Source organism: Telmatherina bonti, assembly GCF_933228915.1.
Source record: "Telmatherina bonti genome assembly, chromosome: 12".
NCBI classification, from domain to species: Eukaryota; Metazoa; Chordata; class Actinopteri; order Atheriniformes; family Telmatherinidae; genus Telmatherina; species Telmatherina bonti.
The window spans coordinates 14,867,795-14,889,516 of record NC_136610.1 but is presented as its reverse complement, the minus strand read 5'-3'; the positions used below and the strand labels follow the sequence as shown (position 1 = coordinate 14,889,516).

The 21,722-nt window shown below is 37.4% G+C and overlaps 1 protein-coding gene across 1 annotated transcript in view; it reads left to right on the top strand.

Moving 5' to 3' along the window:
- prom1a (prominin 1a) overlaps nucleotides 1-21,722 on the top strand; it is a gene marked incomplete at both ends in the record, with an annotated part of 72,362 nt that overhangs the window by 33,768 nt on the left and 16,872 nt on the right. The window contains 5 exons of the mRNA XM_079250618.1: nucleotides 17,598-17,718; nucleotides 18,270-18,333; nucleotides 18,783-18,872; nucleotides 19,126-19,149; nucleotides 21,054-21,283. Coding sequence (XP_079106744.1) covers nucleotides 17,598-17,718; nucleotides 18,270-18,333; nucleotides 18,783-18,872; nucleotides 19,126-19,149; nucleotides 21,054-21,283 — 529 coding nt within the window. The remainder of the gene's footprint in view (nucleotides 1-17,597; nucleotides 17,719-18,269; nucleotides 18,334-18,782; nucleotides 18,873-19,125; nucleotides 19,150-21,053; nucleotides 21,284-21,722) is intronic.

Here is a 21,722-nt window from a genome sequence, read left to right as displayed (position 1 = left end):
AAAAAAACTTCACGAATGATTCATTAGTAAGTCAGCAGTTCGCTAATTTAGCTCATCATATCAAGTCATAAGACTTCAAATTAGGAAAACAAGTGTAAGATCTGAAGTGATCTGACTTCAAAACTATTAATATTAAGCAGAATTAATTTCCTGTTAATTAGATTCAGATTTACAATTTGTCTGTCCGAGTCAGAAAATCTTCTCTTTGATGTTTTACAGATCGGTTGAATTTTCTCCTTGATCCAGGATAAGCGGAAAAATGTGGGAAAAAATAGACAAGTGATGTGGCTGACTGCTTAAGGAAAGAAAGGGGAGATGTGTTTCCTAAATAGTATTTCATGTAGCACAGTCTAATAAAATGCTTCAATTCAGATAGTACCTCCAGCTTAGTTCAGTCTGCGCCATGTTTTCCATTAGACTATCAATCAACATTAACACAGTTGCATCATTGAAATGGGTTTGTGCATCGAATAGCCACCTTGAGATTAGTTAAAGTTATTTAAGGAGATAGCACAATGTGGCACAAAACCAGAGCAAGTGTATGACTTTAAATATCCGTCTCCCAGGATGGACCACGGGAAACTCGGTCTTCTTTCTGCTCTGATTTAGTCTCAGTGACTACTGGAAAAGTTGCTTCAATAAAAGCTTTTGCAGACATGCATTTGTTTTCTACACTCCATACAAAAGTGTAGGAGTGCATTTAATTTGATGTTCTTTGACTTTCTGTTTTCATTTTGTAAGAAATTCCCCAGCAGTATCCTAGCAGCCCAGACACAAGAGTCTGAGAGCATCCTCTTATTAAATCTCCCCAGCTACCAGGCAGAGATGCAGCAGAAGCTCTAATGAAGCAATTACAAGCTAGTGATGGAAGCACTGAGCCCAGGGAAAGACTCCTTTATACTGCCACAAGCTCGCTGACAGCCTGAAAAAGGAGTGGGGAAGGTGACATTTATTTTCCAAGAAGTGTTAGGATCAGATAAAGGGATAGGAGACACATTGGTAGGGTGAGTGCACCGAAAAACCAGAGGATAAGCGGGAAAAAGATTGTACCAAAAACATAATCATACCAAAACTGGGAAGTTGACAACATAGGAGGCATACATCTAATGTTTCTACACATCTTTTCGGTTTGCACAGTGCTCTCTGGTGATTCATCGCCAACATTATGCAGGCTGAGCTATTTTTCAGCATCTTGGATTTTCAATTATTCAAGTCAGTGAAGTTTATATGACTTCTTACTGATAATTCTCTGTGCATTGTGAAGACTGAGTTACATGTGGCAACATAAAGGCCTATATACCCTTTTTACTCCATAAAAATGTCAAACAAGCTTGATACATTAGCTAAGAAAAGCTAGAAAAAAAGCCATGGTCAGCTTTAAATGTAACAACAGCAAGTAAATCACAGTATAAATAAAACTGTTTTCTTTCTTGTTTGGTTTATTTTGACTTGTGTTAACAGGGTTGTAAGCAAACTGCAAGTGTCACATAAATATTAAATTCAGTTTGTGCTCAGATCAAGAAAATATATCATTTTTATGATGTGCAAATTTTAACTTCACACATTTCTTATTTAAACATTTCTAGATAGATGGTTGTTCTTTGAATGTCAAAGCCAAACAGCAGAGTGATGCTTCAATACTTCAATACTTCAACATCCTAAAACATTAAAGCATCTTCAATTAAATTTTGCTGTTTAGATGATTTATGTTGCAGACTGTGAATGCATCAGTCTGAAAAAATGTAAAACAGGAGAGCTGGTATAAAACAAACCTCTAACATGAATGTAGTCATTGCATCTTCCTCAACGATGAAGGTGAAGAGGTCAAATGTCAGAGGAGCTGCCAGTGAGCTGTGAATACAAATGTAAATGAGTAATGTTTACTGGGTTAAGTAGTGCTGGAGGGATTTGGAGTTTAGTCCACTTTAATGCTAGTCAAGCTGAAAATGCATGCAGTACTGTTCTGGCTGCAACTGTGCAATATAATTAACGCATCAAAATATAGCAAACATGCAGCAGATGTGAAGCTCAGTTCATTGTGTTCACCACTATTTGCCTGCAAGACTTGTGAAGAAATTTCACTTTGTGGTGGAAAATATAACAAAAGGACTTTTTTTTTTTTTTTTTTTTAAGTCAGTCAGTGCAATTCAAAAAGATCGCAGGCATTCAGATGAACAACTTTTCTGGTAAAGCACATTGCAGTTTAATATGTAAATGCAGTCTAAAATAAAAATCTGAATGATAATATGAAATATGATAATATAAAAATATTAACATAATGAATGATAATAATGATAATATAAAATGAATGAATATAAAATTAATGATGATAATATAAAGGACAATAATATAATATAATGATAATATAAAAGATACGACATCTCAACACCATGGGCTGACTCTACTTTCAGCTTTAAGTACATTTCAGGATTGCAGATAAAAGCTAATGAAACATGAAAGTGGTAGAGGTAAATTAATTACCATCCTTTACAGCCACAGCCAACAGCCAGTTGAGTCAAGCTAACAGATGACTTGTGATATTAATGCAATCATGTAAATGTACATGACTGATTTAATTTTGTTACTTAAAAGCGGCTTATCTCTGGTTTTATGAAGATACACTAATAAGCCCATGTTACACAAGCATCATGAGGGTATTCTTTGTTTTTAATTTGATAAAACATATCACATTTGACTGTGTAGATTTAGCATTATTCAGTGGTACAGACATGCCCAGTTGGATTAGTTATATATTAGTTATATATTTAATATATTCACTATGTCAGAGTACAATATTTTAAAAGCTAAAGTGTACTGATATAGCACTTTTCCAGTCATGTCAGCCACTCGAAGTTCTTTTCACAACATGTCACCCACAGACACAAACATGTCACCCACATGTTTACCCACACACACTCATACCCCAACAGGGGCATAGGGCAGTTTGGGGTTCATTGTCTTAACTAAGAACACTTTGGCACATAAGGAGAAACCTGGAATTGACCTCTCAACTTTCCAGTTGGGAGACAACTGCTGTTACTCCTGAGCTACAGCTTGCCCCATACGTTTCTGTGTAGGTAATGTCTTTTTGGTCGAATATCCTCAGTTTGTTTGAAAATTAGAGGGAAATCATTGTATGCCCACAAAAAATCATTGTAAATGTGACCGCCACTGTTGCCATAGCTTAGCTCCATAATAGCTTCTCAGCAGCTGATGTGCATATGACAGCGTTCATAATTGATCACCTTTTAACTCAGATGCATAGATAGCGTAATGTCTGCTAGCTACAAAGCCACATTATACATTATTACAATAATATCCAAAGCTTTTTCAGTCTCTCAATTTGCTGTGATTCAACATGACACTTGCTTGGATTCGAATACTGATAAGACAGAAGATGATTTCTTCTCTAGCAGCCAAGTGGAAGATACCTGCCCCATGCTGTTACCCAGTATGTACTTTAACTATCTATTTCAGTCCTTGGGTGTCTAACAACATTAAACAAAGGGTCTAAGAGTTGTGTGTTTTATAACACTTACTGTGCTAATGATATGGAGTCTAATTAATGCTACTGTAGAAATTACATCCAGCAGTATGCATTAAACATGAATTGTATAAATTGTATAATCATAAAGTATTAATCTATAATGAGAATCTATGTATCGTAGGAATCAGTGCTGGGATAAAATAAAATAAAATATCCCATAAAGTATTTGTAATTTCACATATGTTTAGAATGTTTATTTTTTATGTTTATTGAGGGGAAAGTCCTTTCCACAGGCTGAGCCCCTGAACCTCTTTTACCAAGCAGTCAGTGTTGCACAGAACACAACATAGCACAATAGTTTATTATTATTTTAGTCTGCACCTTCAGTACATGACTGCCTGCCTTTAGAAATCAATGATGCAGACACGATATGCAATGTGGTTACCTGCTTGTGTTTTAATGGATTATATGGGTGTTCTGATTTGCACTCTGCTGGGAATGTCTTAAAATGTCATTATTATCTGAACACAATGGCAATAGAGGTTTCTTATCTTCTTTTCTTTAGACGAGGAATCTAAATGCCATCAGACTGCAATCCGTTCTTATTCAGCTCTGTCAAACTAGAATGAACATTTTACCATATGAATGATTTTTCCTTTTCGAATGGTTCTTACTTGACTCAAGGATCTTATTTTTCTTTCTCTTAAGCCCTTATGCACCAGGTATGGCAGTGCTGCAGAGAGAAAAGTATTGAAGAGCTGAAATACATGAGCTCCATAGCGTGTTTAACATAGTTATACTGCTAGCTATTGTAGAAGCTTTGTTCCTACCTGGGTTAGTTCATTTCCACCTCACTAAAGGGACCCATATTGTTTCAAAAACACACACAAACAAAAAATGTAGTTCCTGGCGTAATTTACATACAGTGTGCAGCCTTTTTGGTGTAATGAAAACTAATGAAATTCAGGTCTCTCTACAGTTCCTGTCTTATTCATATGACAAGACGTAAGCTCTAAGTTCTGCTAACTTATTAATGAATTGGCCTAATTAATGGTTGGAAAAAATGCATCACTTGTCTAGCTTTATTGGAAGACGGTACTTGAATCCAGCTCCCAGAGTCTACACCGGAAAAAAAGCAGAAGAAAGAGCAGGACATAACGGGAAAGTCATCAGCTAAAGCTGATCTGCTCAGTTTATTTGGATGATAAGAATAAAATCTTGAGAAAGATATCCTGAGTGATGCATCTTTTACCTAAAATAACAGCCTTTGACTGTGTGGAAACAGTTGTTTCTACACCTGTTTACTTTTGGTCTGTTGTCAAGCTGAGAATTTAAAACAAAATCATCTCTGCTGTATGCTTTTAAGCAATATCAAAATTAATTTGCAGTGTTGCACATGACTTTTGGCATTTACACCAGCATACAGTATAGTCCCTGCAATGTGTTTGCATGTTTGGGGACTGTAACATCACAGTCACTTTATGGCAGGATTGTGCAACATGTAAACACTGCTGTACATTTAGCTGCACATTAAAGTTTTTGGTTGCTGCTTCTCTGAGAACTACACACATTTAAGAGGTTTGTAGTGAATTTCCAGAGTGTAACTCAAATCAGTACTTGAATTGTTCGCAGCTTTGACCTAAATTTATGTTTCTACACAGCTATGTATTGTCTAGAGTATTTTCCTGTCTGTGATGTTACAGTGTATGCCTTGTTTACAAACTGAAAATTAGGGACACACTGACCAGACTCAATACCAAGAGTGTGTACTCATACTTGGTATTAATAAAAGTGTGCCGATACCACACCAGTCAAGCTAGCGCAGATGTGTTTGATGACATGCTTATGACATGTTTTAAAAGAAATAAATGCCTTGAATGTAAAAATGTGACATGTTTTGTTACACTACTAAAAGCTAGATCTTTGTTTCAAAACCACACATTTATAGTTGTATTTAGGTAAAATGTGCCAAATTAAAATAAAACTTGTTGATATCGTTAGATTTGTAACGTTATTTTTGTATTGGTGAGGTAACTTCAGTAAAGATGGGTCATTTATTACAACCTAATGAAATCTTACAAAAGTATAACAGCAGTAATAACCATAGTCGCGATAATGTTCACATAAACAGATTTTGTGTATCGGCAGATTTTCAAAATTCAGATATTGGTATCGGATTGGAACTCCCAAAAAGTGGATTGGTGCATCCCTACTGAAAATACTTCTTACTGACATTCAAGATTTGAACAAACTACTTTATTTGTTTATAAAGTCGCAATTAATCATCTTACAGCATTACAGAATGGACTTTCAAACATCCACTTTACTGAAACAAATTCATATACATATTCATGCTTTCTCAAAGACAAATCTAGAAAGAAGCACCTAATTAGTTACTTCTAACACACACACACACACACACACACACACACACACACACACACACAGGCCAACACAGACGTACACATCCTCTGCTTCCTGTAACCCACACATTTCTCAGTTAACAGCTTCCCTTGGGGAGCCATCACGTGTGTGTGTATTTTTAGAGGATTGATTAATAGTGTGATGAACTTTAGGTTTATTCTGTCATGAAAAGACATAACGATGAAGATGTAATTTATTGACTAAATGTCAGGTTACTGGGAAGTCCTTACAAGGAACTTATTCCAGGCTTAGAAACAGGTTTGTTCATGTATGATGAATTTATAAGTCTGGGAAACGTGAAAGAAAAAAAAAATCATCTCTTTGAAAACAGAGTAAAGAAAACAGAAAAGAGAATATATTTAAAGACTGCTGGATAAAAAGTACTTTCTGTGTTTATTTCTGAAGTTTTGCCTTATAACACCTTGTATTCTTTTTTTTAATCATCCTGAATTCAATTTTTTTATTAACACGCCATGACGTTTTACACAGAGGGTTTTTTCACGCCTCTCTCTTGCTGCACGGATTCTGTTTCTCCAGCTGTACGTTTCTGTTGTATTTTTTATCTGTTTTGAAAGTTTTGATATGTTTATTTGACAAATTCAAGCAGTAGCCATACATCCATGCAGTGATTTTGTACAGAAGAGAGTCAATTAAATGATTTGCATCAATGTTTGTTATAGTGAAAGTTTGTTAGTTCTGTATGTATTCATATTCAATTTTGTGACTGCTTTTTCCATCACTTCATATGTCAGTATGATTCTTACATGTAAATCTGATAAACCAAATCCAATCTAAGCCTAACAAAGGTTAAATTAGCTTGAAAGGAAATAAATTACAATAATAAAAGCTTACCTCAGTCAAAAAGAGCAAAACAGTTTGCATCTTAGCAAATCAATCTATATGTATAAAGCACTTTTCATCCCAAAAAACTAATAAAAATATAATGAACAAATAAAAGAAGATAAAAACATTTTTACAAATCCCTTAGATCAGGAACCAACCAAACATGCCAACACACAACATACAACACACGCATATCACGACACACCAACGCATGTGTTTTCACCTCATATTATCCAGCGGTAGTAACCTTATATCAGTTTTAAAGTCAACATAATGAAACATAATGTGTTTCACACTTTACATAATCAGTGTATTTTAAACGTTGTCTGTATTATAATGCAGAGAAGTGTGGACCAGTGGTGTTAGAGCAACAATAAGCCTCACAAAGAGCATTCATTTTCCTTGGACCCAATTTTAGGCTCCAACAGGAAACCAGACGTACAAGACTGTTTTGGTTTTTTTTTTAATCAAATTAATATTTTTTATTTTACATGAATATGTTTTTGCACTCTAATTTCTGATTAGCTGTCCCTGAAATTTGATGTTTATTATTTTCTGTTGAAATAGATTTATTATAGTTTTTTTATTTGTCAGTTTCTCATTAACAAAGCAGGTTCTCGACAGATTTAAACAAAACACTGCTGAGCAAAGATTTTGGTCCAAAGATTTAGGTCAGAAATGAAAATGCATCCCATCACATAATTTATCACGTTTTCTGTACACATTTAATTTTCCTGAATCTCCCCCTTCTGTGTTATACTGAAATCCACTTAATTCAATTTATTTGTAGCTATTGTTGGATTTTTTTCCCATCTTGGGGTCTTTCATGCTCTATGGACTCTTGTGTGCATGTGGAAAAATCAACACGGCAATTCAGTATTCTCCATGGTGAAACTAATTGTTGTTCACAAACCTGGTCAAGTTCTTAGCAAATCTATTGGGGACATTTGTAGTATAATATTGCTGCTAGGGAGAGAAAAAGATATGGGAAGGCAAAGCTGCAGGGCTCAGTGATGTGGTTTATGGCTTAGAGGTGCTCTCTATCTCCCAGAGGGTTGGCTTGGAGGATTTATCGTCCAGAAATAGCATTTCTAATGCAGATAGGCCTGTCTTTCATTTCTTTGTGTCTGTGTTTTAGCTAGGGACTTGGCAGGAGAAGGAATAGATCTTATAACATCAGCAGCGTAAAAGTTGTGTCTGTGGTTGGAAAAGTTTTCTATTCTTCCAGCCAATTTAAGTGATGTATTGTGTGTTTGCCCAATGATCAAAACGAAAAAAAATCCTGGTCTGTTCATCTCTTCGTCTGTTTCACGAAGCTAAACTGGTAGTTTTATCAAGTATTAAGACCATGAATTTTTGGAATTCATGGTCTTAATACTGAGAGAGTTGCCATATTTACAATGTCTCTCAATCAAAAGATAGTAATCTATCGAGATTCAAAGAGCATAAAAGTCAACAAAAATTTTTAAAACTTATGTGAATTTTTGCTGTCCAAATGATGCTAATATTTGTTCCAGTCACACCTTTCATAAATTAAAATAAGGGACTCGCACGACAGCTCTCTGGGGGGTGACATGGCATGACAACAGCATGTTTTGTGCTTGTGTCTGAAGTAAATGAGTGATGAATTAATCAAACTTAAAAGATTGAAATGCTTCATTAGAAACTATCGAATTCTTTGTTCTTCCCCTCCATGCGGTAAGAGGGGAGGAGTGGGATGACAAATTCATATAATCTATACCGTGGTCACTGATAGTTGGGCAAGTTCAATTATTGTATGGGTGTCACCACCGCAACACGTTAATCTGCTGGTTCAAAAGTTATGAAAATGTGGAGCGAAGTGCATCCCATATTGGTTCAATCCTTAATGCAGCATTTTTCCGTCAATTAAAGGATGATTCCGTGTTTTACGGGACGGGTGGCAACCCTAGATTGCTGTGATTATAAAAATCAGAAAAGTAACTGTTGTTAAATCATTGTTTTAAATGTAGCCATTTGTTAAACATTGAGGAGAGTGAAGTCAGGCAGACGCTGAGGTCCATTAACACAAGAAAGGCATACCTGGCCGTGTTCTGAAAGACTGCTAATCAGCTGGCTGGAATCTTTACCAGGATTTTCAACTGGTCCCTGGCTCTGTCCACCGTCCCTTTGTGTCTGAAATTGTCCATCATAGTGCCCTTTCCAAAGACAGCCCACATATCCAGGGTGGAAGACTACCGGCCAGTGGCACTAACATCCATAGTGATGAAGTGTTTTGAAAAACAGGTTTGGAGCCATATAACATCGCTCCTGCCCCCAGGTTTTGACTCTCCCCAGTTTGCCTACAGGGCAAACAGATCCATGGAAGACGCTGTGGCCACAGCCCTCCATGCTGCACTGGCCCACCCGGAGCAGCAGGGGAATTATGTTCGGATGCTCTTCGTGGATTACAGCTCGCCATTCAACACTATCTTTCCCTACAAACTTGTGGAAAAACTTGAAAATTTAGGGTTCCACTCTCCATCTGTAGATAAACAGCTTTCTAACAGACTGCAGCCAGAGGGTCAGGATAGGCCAACATACATCCACGGCCCTCACCATCAGCACTGGCTCCTCACAGGGCTTTGTGCTGAGCCCCCTGCTCTACACTCTATACTCACGACTACATCCCCACTTAACACAGTAACACCATAGTGAAATACGCAGATGACACCACAGTGGTGGGACTCATTGCTGAGGGGGATGAGTCGACCTATAGGGATGAGGGTGGTGTAAGGATAATCGTTTGCTCCTTAACACCCCAAAGACAAAGGAGCTGATCATGGACTACAGGAGGAAAAAAACGGTCATGTCTCCACTTTCTATCAATGGGGTTGGTGTAGAGAGAGTAGCAGACTTTAGGTTCTTGGGGGTCCACATTGAGGAAGGCCTGACCTGGATCACAAACACCTCTGAATTGCTGAAAAAGGCCCAGCAGAGACTTTACTTCCTCAGGGTGCTGAGAAAGAACAACATCAATCAAATAGACCTGCTGTGTTTCTACCAGTGCTCCATAGAGAGGATCCTGACATACTGCATCGGCGTATGGTTCACCAGCAGCACAGCAGCCCAGAGAAAAGCACTTCAGAGGGTCATAAACTCGGTCCAGAAGATCGTCAGCTCCCCTCTCTCTACACTAGAACAACTGCACAGTTTCCACTGTCTCAAGAAGGGCCAGTACATCATCAGGGACACGTCACACCCCGGACAATCTCTGCTTGAACTTTAACCATCAGGACGGCGACACAGAACAATCAGAGCACAGACAAACAGGCTGAAAAAGAGTTTTTATTCCACAATCATAAATGCACTCAACAATTATAACCATAAGCACAAGAAGCTGCTCATGGGGGAGAGGTACGACAATGTGAGTGGACTATAGGTCATGATGACTCGTTTTAAAATAATCCGATGGATCTACTCAAGGTTTTATTTATTTTGTTTTAGTTCTTTATTGTTACTTTATTAGTAACATTTTAATTTTTTCCCTTTATACTTGTTTTTATTACTTATCCTATGATAGTGTGAGTTTCCACCTTGAACCGATCAGCACTTGTTGAACATGAAAATGTTACAAACACAATAAAATCTATCTATCTATCTGTCTAGACACATAGAGGGATGGAATCTTTTTTACAGGACATTAATAATACTGTATCTTCCATGGCTAATTTCTAAATATATGTATGTAATTCAGTGACCTTTAGGTGGCTTGCACAAGAACACTTTGCCCTGTAAGCTGTCCAGCTGAAACTTGTATTTCAGCTACATCATTCCAAGACAAGTCTTCCTTAAACTACAGCTGGCAGGCTTTAGATAGAATGTGCAGTAAGTTGCACAAGGTACTTATGAGGAGAATAATAGACAGAACAAACTAAAATCAAGGGCCTTGGAGCCATATTGTTGAAGTATTCATTGTCTGGTTGAATTCTTTATTGCACACAATGCTGCACTAGGATGCAGCACTGGGAGTTCAGACTGTAACCTGGCAAGATTGCAGAGGACCAAAAAAGACTGCACACGAAAAAAGAAAATTACGGTAATGGCTGAATGAAATTATGACAAAGAAGGTAAATGTTTAACTTACATAATGTTTAATAGCAGGTAATAAAATAAATATAGCCATTTAAAAAGCAAAATAATGGCTTTAAACTAGTTTTTGGAGTAGAGAGACTGATTAAATGGAATAAAGTGGTGGTAAAGTTGCTTCTATGATCTCTTGACAAGATGTCAAATCATTTATTTGAAAATATGTAAAGAAAGGATGTCCAGGGGGAAGAGGAACACAAGATGTTTTCATATCATTGTTCTGGCTCTACATTTTTTAGTCAGCAAATTCATTGTCCCACATATGTTCACACAAAACAAGCTGTAATGTATCTGTCCTCATGAACTTTTGAATACATGTCATTCGAGTAGGATCAACACAGAAAATCTTCACATTTTTATGATTAAAAATTAAATTTCCCAGAATTTTCTTCGGAATAACATCTTGATTAACACTTTGTGTAACACAATACAGAAAAGGGTCCTCGTACCGTCTGTTTTATTGCATCGCTGTTTTACTACAACACTATCATGAAGTTATAGAATACAGTACTTTTCCTTTTTCAGAGCTGTAAAGCAGAGGTCCAACTCTAACAGTGTGAAACAAGGGAGGAGCTGAAAGGCGACTGTCCCAGCCTCACAACTACAGCTATTCTGAATGCAGGCTATTGTTGGGAGTTTGTAAAAGCTATGGAGCCACCAGACCATGTAACACTCACTTCCCACCCCCCAGTAGTGGCCTAGATTCTAGGGCACTGTACTAGTCCAATGCTCTTCTTTATCTGCTGTTGTGAGGTTTCAACCCTTAGGGAAGAGTTTCATGTGTCATTTGGCTTTTTCTCAAACAGGAATTAAAGCCCTTTTCCAGAGATGTTAGGAGTAAATTCTCCTCTCGTTGTGTTTGAATTATCCCCTGTGGTCAAAACGAGGCACACTAAAAGTCATCCAGTCATACGCCATGGCTAAAGGTAGTGGGTCAGCTCAGGAGTTGCAGAGAAATGTGATGATGTCGTGCAACAAGCCAATGGCTCCAATTCACAAAGTCGCCAGAATAACTGATGGATGGTGTGTATACAGAGGAAAGGTCCCTCTAATCTAAATCTAAAGTATTTTATGAACAAAAATCTTTAAAGGGGTGCTATTATGGTATTCGGAGTTTTCTGAGCTTTCTACAGTGTTACAGTGTTGAATCCTTATCAGACATGTGAACGGCACTGTTTTTTTATCACCTAAACGCATGTTTGAGTTTGAGTTTGAGTTCCAGCACTCTCTCCATTTGGTTTCCATGGCGACGAAAAACGTGTCGTTTATAGAGAGTTTTATCTACTTCGAAATCCTTGTGACGTCCTCGGTGATTGGTTACCTTCTACTGGTTAACAAGGGCATGTACAAATACGTCAGGTGGGTGGAAAACGTTGGATAAAGTTATTTCGAACGATGGTTGGTGAGTTTACCAAAGAGAGACATCCTGCTGCATTCGTTGCTGTGGGTTGCTGTTTTCCACTTCGTTTTCAGGGTCTGATTCAGGTTCCAACATGTAGGGCTGTATGCTATGTGTTGACATTGTATTTAGTTTTTTTTTATTGAGTTCATATGAGCCTAATCCTTCTGTTTATGAGATGTTACAATGACGGCGAAAGCAGGTGCGGTGCGCGCTTCCGATGTAGCGCAGTGGCGGGAGGCGGGGCTTAATGCGGAAGAGTCTCAATCCACTCGTTTTGCCCACAGGCTGATCTGACAGCCTACGGAGAGGGTCGTCTGAAGTAAATAAAGGAATTTGTGACAATAACTCGATCAATCCCAGCCCTTCTGGTCTCAGAAATAAAAATAAATTAGCCTGAAATGCACATAATAGTTCCACTTTAAGTCAGAAAAGGTTAAAGTTAAAGGGTTTAAGTAGGGGGTCCAGTTTTTTGTTGGTTTTTTTTTTGGCAGGGGCTGACATGTTTCTTTTTACCTTAAATCAAGCACTGTTAGCATAAGTGAGAAAAAAATGTTTGGCGAGTTCATTTCTGAGTTTTCTGTTCGCCAGTGCTAGCCTCCGTCAGTTCTAACCTTTTCAGAGAAAACATATCTGTTTTTTCTTTGTCAGATTTATCTTCTTTTTAATTTCCTTTACTTTTCAAGTACTATATTAAAAAAAACCTTTACTATTATGCACAGTTATGAGCTCCACAGCTTGTTGCAAATATCCTGGCTTTTTCCTCAAAGGCTCTTTGTTCAGTACTAGATTCCAGTGACCTTGCTGGACACCAGGAGGGAGACGAAGTGAGTGAGAGACAAAGACAAGAGAGGGAGGTGGGTAGAGGGAGAGGGAGAATGAGAACAGAGGAGAAAGAAGAGGAGAATAAAGGAGATACATGGATGATGGTGGGAAAAAATATGAGTTTATAGAAACACATTCTCTGTGCTTGTTTACAGAATTACAGGTGAAGTAAAAGAGGGCAGTCAGAGCAGACGGAGACATAAGACAGAAGTGTAAGCAACAGCAAAAACAAGAGAGGATACAAACAATCAGAAGAAAATTGTGTCCATGTTGTTAATTACAATAACACAGTGGTCTATCAAATATCGTAGTTGTGGGTGAGAAAGAGATGCAGTGAAGGCAGAGAAGTTGTTAGACAAAAGGCTTTTGTTGTCAAAGTAGCCATTTTGAATCTCCCCTTGGTCACAAATGGCTCCACTTCGCTGTGCTCCAGTCTAGTTGTTTGGCTTGGTTTCTCATTAAGTTTCACTCATTCGATGATGGTGTTTACTCTGTTAGCCCACTCAGTATTTACAGCAAACATCATCACAATTGCACCAGACATATTTCAGCTTGGCCCTGCGATGGACTGGCGAGCTGTCCAGGGTGTACCCTGCCTGTCGCCCAAAGCCAGCTGGGATAGGCTCCAGCTTCCCCGCAACCCTGAATAGGAATAAGCGGTTCAGAAAATGAATGAATGAATGAATGAATGAATATTTCAGCTTAGTGCCATACAGATGAAAGAGTCTCTCTCCCAAAGGCGGCACATGACCCCAGAACACATTTGTTATTTAAGGACTGTGGCAGTGGTTTAGCATATTTAGCCTGATAACTATAGTCTGTACACAAATAAGACATGCACAACATACAACAATTTAACTGTTTGAAAGAAAAAAAAAATGCAACAAAGTAGTTATTGTCAGTTTTTTACTTGTCACACTCATCAACAACATTACAACAACAGACAGGTGAGATCCGTGACATCTTGTCTGCTGAAAATGCTTGTTCGTTGCATTTACATAGGTGCCACCTTGATACAATCCATCCATGTAAACACACTTCTCATACACCAGTTGTGCCTTGTCTGGACACAAACATCCTTGTTAATCCACCACCATTCCTCTTTGGTACTTCACACCAGACAGGCAGTGTATCCTAAGCTTATACACAAGTCATCATCATTCAATAGCTAAACAACAGTGTGTTCTCCAATGCCCAGCCTCCCTTACCTTTGTACCACTGTTACTACCTTCCTTTGTGGCTCAGATCAGCTAGTGGGGGATCAGTTTCCACAAAAAATGTGCCTTCAACACATTCTGAAAAAGCTGGGACACGGGCATGTTTACCACTGTGTTGCATCACTTTCCACATAACAACACTGGATAAGTCTTTGGGGACTTGAGGACACTAAAAGTTGTAGCTTAGTCAGTAGAATTATTTCTCATTCTTGCTGAGTGTACAACTTCAGTTGCTGAACAGTTCAGGGTCTCCATTTGTAATGTGTCACACATTTTCAATGGGAGATAGGTCTGTTCTAACACGTGCAGAGTGTAACTTGGCATTGTCTTGCTGAAATAAGCAGGGAGGTCCCTAAAAACAACATCCATCCATCCATCCATCCATCCATCCATCCATCCATCCATTCATCCATTTTCTAAACCGCTTAGTCCAGTGCCATGGGAACCTGGACCCTATCCCAGCAATCATTGGGTGAGAGGCAGGTTCACCTGGACAAGTCTCCAGTCCATCACAGCCTATACTTACCTTTCAGTGTGAATGGTGCTTTCACAGAAGTGTATACACATGCCATAGACACTAACTCACACCCGTACCATCACAGATGATGGCTTGTGAACTTTGACCTGTCAACAACCTAGACAGTCATTGTCTTCATTGGCCCTGCGGACAGGACATCCATGATTTCCAATGTTGAATCGTCAGATCACAGTACGCTTTTCCACTTTGCTTCAGTGCATCACATATGAGCACAGGCCCAGAGAAGCTGACATGGTCTATGGGTATTTTTGATATGTGACTTTTACTTTGCATGGTCGAGTTTAACTTGCACTTGTGGACGAATTGTCTTAAATGGCAATGGTTTAATTAACTAAATTATATTCAGCTTTCTTTGTATCCAAAGAAAGCTGAATATAATTTACTTCACAACAGTGTTACTTCAGGGCATAATACAGACACATCAGTTCAAGCCAGTTTGTAATAAATAGCCTAGCTAAGAGAGAAACCGAGAGATTGCATCAAATTTTGACTTAGATCCAATTCCCCATCCTAAGCATGCATGAGGCGAAAGGGAAAAGGAAAGCTCCCTTTTTATGAAGTCTTCCTTTCCCCATGTGACAATATATTTTACATAGTAATTACATTACACAAGTTTTAATGCAGTGCATCTTGTCTTTATGGTGTATTTATATGAAAATAGGTTAAAAAAAAAATTGCAAATCATTGCTTTCTGTTTCTGTTTACATTGCACACAACCTCTGAGCTTCATTGGAATTGGGGTTTTCTTTGTTTTCTTTGATTCTGCACTATTATTCAGACAGGAGATGCTGTGGCAGCTACCCAACATGTAGACATTCAACAAGACAGGAGGAAACTTACATCTAAATTTTCCTAATCAGCATACAGTAATTCTCCAAAGCAGCAAATGTTGAATGTAGAAACAAACAATTATCTCTGATGTGAAAGTTTTTTTAGTTAGAATATAAGCAAAGATAAATCAATCCACAATGGAAACCTGTGGCTGCAATACAGGCTGCTGCTCGCATGGCTGTAAAGATGAATGACACACACTACCATCACTGCATCACATACAAGCTGCTGTTCCGCTTACAAAGACACAAACACACTACCACTGCCTTTTTATACAGTGAGTCACAACAGCCTGATTCATCTCTATTGATCTAAACCTTCCTAGTGGCATCTGAGTCAGTCCTTTTGTTATTCGTCTCTGCAAGTCATCTTACATCATTCATAAAGCTGCTTATTCTACTTGTGTTTTTCGACAAGTATTTCTCGGAGAAATTCATTGTGCTGTATGTATCTAGATTTCGATAGAATCCATAAATAAAAAAAGCAAAAAAGTTGTTCAACCTGAAATGAATCGCCTCAACACCTCTAACCGTACTTAATGGACATACATATACATTTACATGCGCGGTGCTTGGGTACTTGTGAGATGTTGCACAGGAAATTCAGCTGGGATGCCAGTGAGTCATGGAAACAGCTTAATATTATGGGATGTCTTTCCCTTGATGTTGCTCAAGCTAATTAAGCCTCATAGTGAGGTACTCAGCTCTGTTTGAAGTATACAGGAGGCTCACTCTAATGGTCTGCAATTCTGTGTTTTCACATTTAATTTGAGCATGTTTACAACCTGGGGACCTCAGATTAAATGGATAGGACCATTCAGCTAAATGTTGACATACTGGGATCTCTAAAATGTGGGAGAAACTGTAAATTAAAAATGATCTCTTTTTAAATACACAAATATTAGATAACAGCCTATACCCAAATGCTAGATGGTAAAGAAAAAAACCAATACCTCAATGACCACTATAGCAGTTTAGTATGTTTTTTTTTTTTTTATTCCACTCAACATGTAGTATTGCAGGAAGTTCCTAGTTGTTATTCATGATTTTATTAAGGCCATGCCTAACAAATTATAACATAATGTTCATGACACTATCTAAATTTGATTAAAATGATCCTTTTTAAATAACTAAAAGATAAGTTTGCTGCACTACTCACACTATCGAGGAAATAAAGCTCTACAGGTGTTCAGAGTAAATGCATGTAAGGCGGTGAACACTGACCTCTACTGCTGATGACGTGTTATCACCATTGCTCTATAACAGCGGTTCTCAAGCTCTTTGCAACACAGTACCACTTGTAAAATATTTTTTCAGTCAAGTACCCCCTAACCACTCGAAATGATGTGTATTTTGATTTGTGTATGTAAAATGCCCTGTGACAACATTGTTGTGAAGTGGCGCTATACAGATAAAGTTGAATTGAATTGAATAACCACTGCAAAGTATTTTTGGTTAAGAAAAAACTTGAAATGCAACATCTTGTCGTTTGTGTTCGCTTTATTAAACTTGAACTGGGCAAAACATCTCTACTACGCTTTAACCAGGACTCCATTGTTTGTGTTATCAAGACGACAGTGACTGACGGATATGATATGGCTCGTAAGGGGTGGGGTTCAAGTCACGTCAGAATCTGGGAATTTGGGAGGAATAAAATGGTGTACATCTAAATGTAAATTCAGCTTACGAATGTACACTTACATTTATTGACATATATTTATATTATTTATGGATGATTTAAAGAAAATTTTTTTTAAAATGTTTTTAAAAAAATTTAATGTACCCCCTGGAATGCCTTGAAGTACCCCAAGGGGTACGCATACCCCCATTTGAGAAACAGTGCTTTATAATAGAGTATAGACTGAGCAGCAGGGCCAGTCGGTGTGACTGTCAGGTCACTGTATTCATGATTCCCACTTGTTTACAGGATTGGAGTGCTGTGTGCATATGCTGCCAACCAGAATCTGAGCTCTCAGGTGAAGAACATACGACGACTTGTCAACAGCAACATGAGGGACTTGCACACTTTTGCTAATGACACACCAATGGTAAGTCAGACATCAGAGTGATTTTAATAAAGAAGGCAGAACTATTTTGTTTGTGTTTCTATGAAACACAAACTTCAAATAATAAACAATAAGCTTCTAATTAAGTTTTATTTGTTCACAGGAAACTGAATTTCTTCATTATATTGTGTCATTGCATGTAGGGTGGTGAAATGATTATGGCAAAAAAGTGTTTCTATCTTGGTGAATTTGCAAGACAAAAACTTCCAATGTGCCAATTTAATTATACAGGAAACTCAAACTACAAAATGATTTTATTTCATTTTTCTAAGGTGGGGGAAATATTAAATGCTTGTGTTTTGTGCGTAAAAGTTGCAAATTAGCTTTGTGAAATACAACTGCTGTTGTGTTAGGTGTTTCAGATGCTTTTTCGAAGAGAAAAATCCACTGCATGTTTTATATTTTCTCCATTTCATTGTCAATAATGTAAAGCTGATTTGTTAGTTTGTTATAATCTGTGATAAAACTAATGAACTCATTTTTTGTGCGCTCTCATTTGTAAGACTCTGCTCTGCTTTGTTTCTTGTTTACAGCAAATTGATTACCTAATATCCCAATATGCCACCGCTAAAAACAAAGTCATCTATGACCTAGATAGTAAGTAGACCTTCTCTTTGCCTCTAATAAAGAATTAAGTGACTATAAACGATTCACTGAGCTCTTGCACTTGGCTGTAAATCGTGCTTATTATTTTCAATTTACTGTGTGTATTTCCCATGCATCCAACAACAGATTTATGACATAACTGGGTCTAGATAACTGTGGCTGTTATGAAGCATCTCTTGAGTATTCATTCTACTTTTTTACTGCTGGCTGTTCTTTCTTAAAGGTTGACACCTACTAAATCAGTCCAAGGATAGTATACTGTCAGATAAGTTAGGTGTGGTGTCTCTAAACCAGCTGTTCAGAAGATGAAGGTTTAGATAGTTCATAAGCAAACAAACCCTGATGAGTGTCTGTTCATGCAGCAATTACACAATGAAAATGATGTGATTAACTATTTTACATGAATCCAGTTTATCTCTTGCTGTTTTTTTTTTCTGCAGATATAGGTCCATTGCTGGGAGGAATGATTCACGAGCAGTTGGATAAAGAGGTCCATCCTGCCTTGAACCAAGTTCTCAATATGGCTGGAGGTACATGCACTCACTTATTGTCTTCTTCCAGTTTCTGTTAGAGAGCTGTAAACTATTGAAAAAGAGACTTCACTATGAATAGGGCAATACATCTAGCTGATTTGATAAATAAAATACTCTTATGTGCACATTTTATGAGATGTTTATAGCTTTTTGAACCTAGAAGTATGACGTTGAACTTGTATATAAATAAAAACACAGTTTCTTCATATTCTATGTTTTTTTTTGTTTTTTTTTTGTTTTTTTAATAAAGTGAAAATCCAAAGAGCCATCAAAGGTAACAATACCTCAAAAAGTGAACAATGACCCACAATCCTCTGATCCCTGACTTTGTGAACTATGGTACCAGTGTTTCTCCTGTGATTTGTTCCTTTTGTTCTGTTCCTTGAGCACATGAACCTACCCGAGCCCTGAAATAAATCTTTATGAACAATAATCAATATATTAAAACTGCTCTAGGGAATTTTTATATTCTTTTAGCCATAATTAATCAAAGCGTACATGGTTAAATCAATTGAAATTATTCATCTAAAGCCAGGCCTGGGCTGAACTTGTGTTTCTGTAGAAACAATGAGAAATTTTATTTCCATAAAAAATTCTCCTGGTGCAGTTTTAAGTTAATGGCATCCAAAACTCCAAACCGTCATTAACCTGCATCTGAACATGTCGACTGTGTCTCCCAGTGTGAAGTGATTATTAAAATTGTGTGTGTGTGTGTGTGTGATATCTCTCTTATTATTTTGTTTGAACAGTTTTTTAAACATAAATGAAGTGTTTCTGCAAATTATTCAAACCCATCATTTGTAGCTAATCGAAGACTTGTGTTTTTAGCACATCTTCAAAAAAAAAACAAAATGGTAGTAAGGGAACATAGAAGTTCTTCTCAGGTGGTAAAACGTTGAAGGAATGAGTAGAAATGAATGCTTATTTAAGTATCTGTGTTTTCACAAAGCTTCAAAGTACATCTGTGTGGGCTTGGTACTGTTTTTAACACAGTTTAAAAATGCCTACGTTTGGTGCAGACTACTGATTGTTGACTTAAACCAGCGGCTGCCATACAGTTGCTCATAGTTGTCCAGAAAATCTCCAAAAAAAATTAAATGGATAGAACAAAATATGGTTTTCGCAATTCGAAGCTCAAAGCTTCTTGGTTATGGTTTTCAAACACAAACTGTTGTGTGTATGTGTGTAACAAACACATGTTATGCACACAATTTTCTTTCTGTGCATGAATCCTCATGTTGGAGCCAGTCTGGTAAACATCCAGTTGAACCATTGGGCTAATTTTATAGATTACTACCAAAATAAATCATTGCCCTGCTGTACTAAATTCCAATTCTCTTAATAATATTTTATGTTATGACTTCTTTGAAGAAGAATGATACAAGTGTTGATGATAATTCCTAATTCATGGTTTAATTCATAAAGGTTTAAGTTAAATGTTTAACAGATTTAATTTAATGATTCAACAATAAATTTAAAAAAAAAGAAAAAAAAAAGGAGAGAATCTGTTCCAGAGTTTGAGACAGGTTAATGTTCTCAGATTTTATGCGTTAATCTATGAGAACTTCATTACCCATAATGCATATAGGCCAATAATGCTCTTTTTCTATGGTTTTTTTTGGCACAAAAAGTTAGAAATGAACAGAACAAGTGAAGTAAAGATTAAGATTTTCTCTGTAACCTGTGCACTGTGTTTACCAAAATAGACGTTCAACTGCAAGCCAGCGTCTTGTCTCATCATTTCTAATGCAGTTAACTTGCATTGCAATAACATTATATCTTTATAAAATTTCTGTTAGAATAATTTCTTAGCCTGTCCCAAGACGGATTTACAAGACTTATTTTACAAACATATTTTACATAAAATATTAATGACTTTTTATGGGTCACTCAGAGGGCAGCTACACAAAGTGGGCCTTGTGGAAATTACTCTGACTTATTATTCAGTTTGAAATGTTATCTCAAGATAGTGACACAAAATGTTTTACTTCTCTTTCATTCTAGGCATTATCAGTGAGACCACTGCGTCAACAACTGCTCTACTCTTTTATAAAACGAAAATTAAAATTGCATAAGCAGTCTTTGTTTTTATAAAAGCTTTTCCACTCATGTTCTGATTTTCCACTAGAACATGACCAAATCCACTCCCGGTCTCATCTGCGCTCGCTCTCATTTCAGCCATGCGAGAAACGAAGGAAGCCCTGGAGAATGTCAGTGTGTCACTGGTGGTCCTCCAAGAAGGAACGGGGAAACTTAACTTCAGTCTGAGCCAACTCCGTAGCAGCATCAACCGTACCCTCAATGACCCCGGCTGTCATGACGAGGAGTCAGACGCCACCACAGCCCAGCTGTGTCAGAACATCCGCCAGTCACTGTCACAGCTGCAGATTAGCGCCAACTTCACACGGGTACAAGACCTGAATACAACTCCACCTGGCACGCTGATTATGCCATCAACAAATTTCTTTTATAAATATTGTTATTTAATTACTTGCTAGGAGATTTCACAATTAAAAAGAAAATAAATAGAACACTTTTACTTTAGATACTTGCTACAGTTTGTATGTTATCTCATCAGTAATGTGCAGATGCAATCATGGCAATTGTTTTTTGCTCAGTCTCATCATTCATGTGTTTTCTGTGATCTGTTACCAAATCAGTGTCAGAGGCAATCAAAAGCCAGTCTTTAGCTTGGGTTAAAATAAATTAAAGTTCTTCTAAAATATATCTTCAGCAGTGGGAAGAAGTCCTCCAGTTTTAGTCTTTTCAGTCCAAAGATGTTTTTTATGCTCTGCAGTATACCTTGTCCACACATTTCCAAAATAAGTAACAGGTTTACTTTCTGAA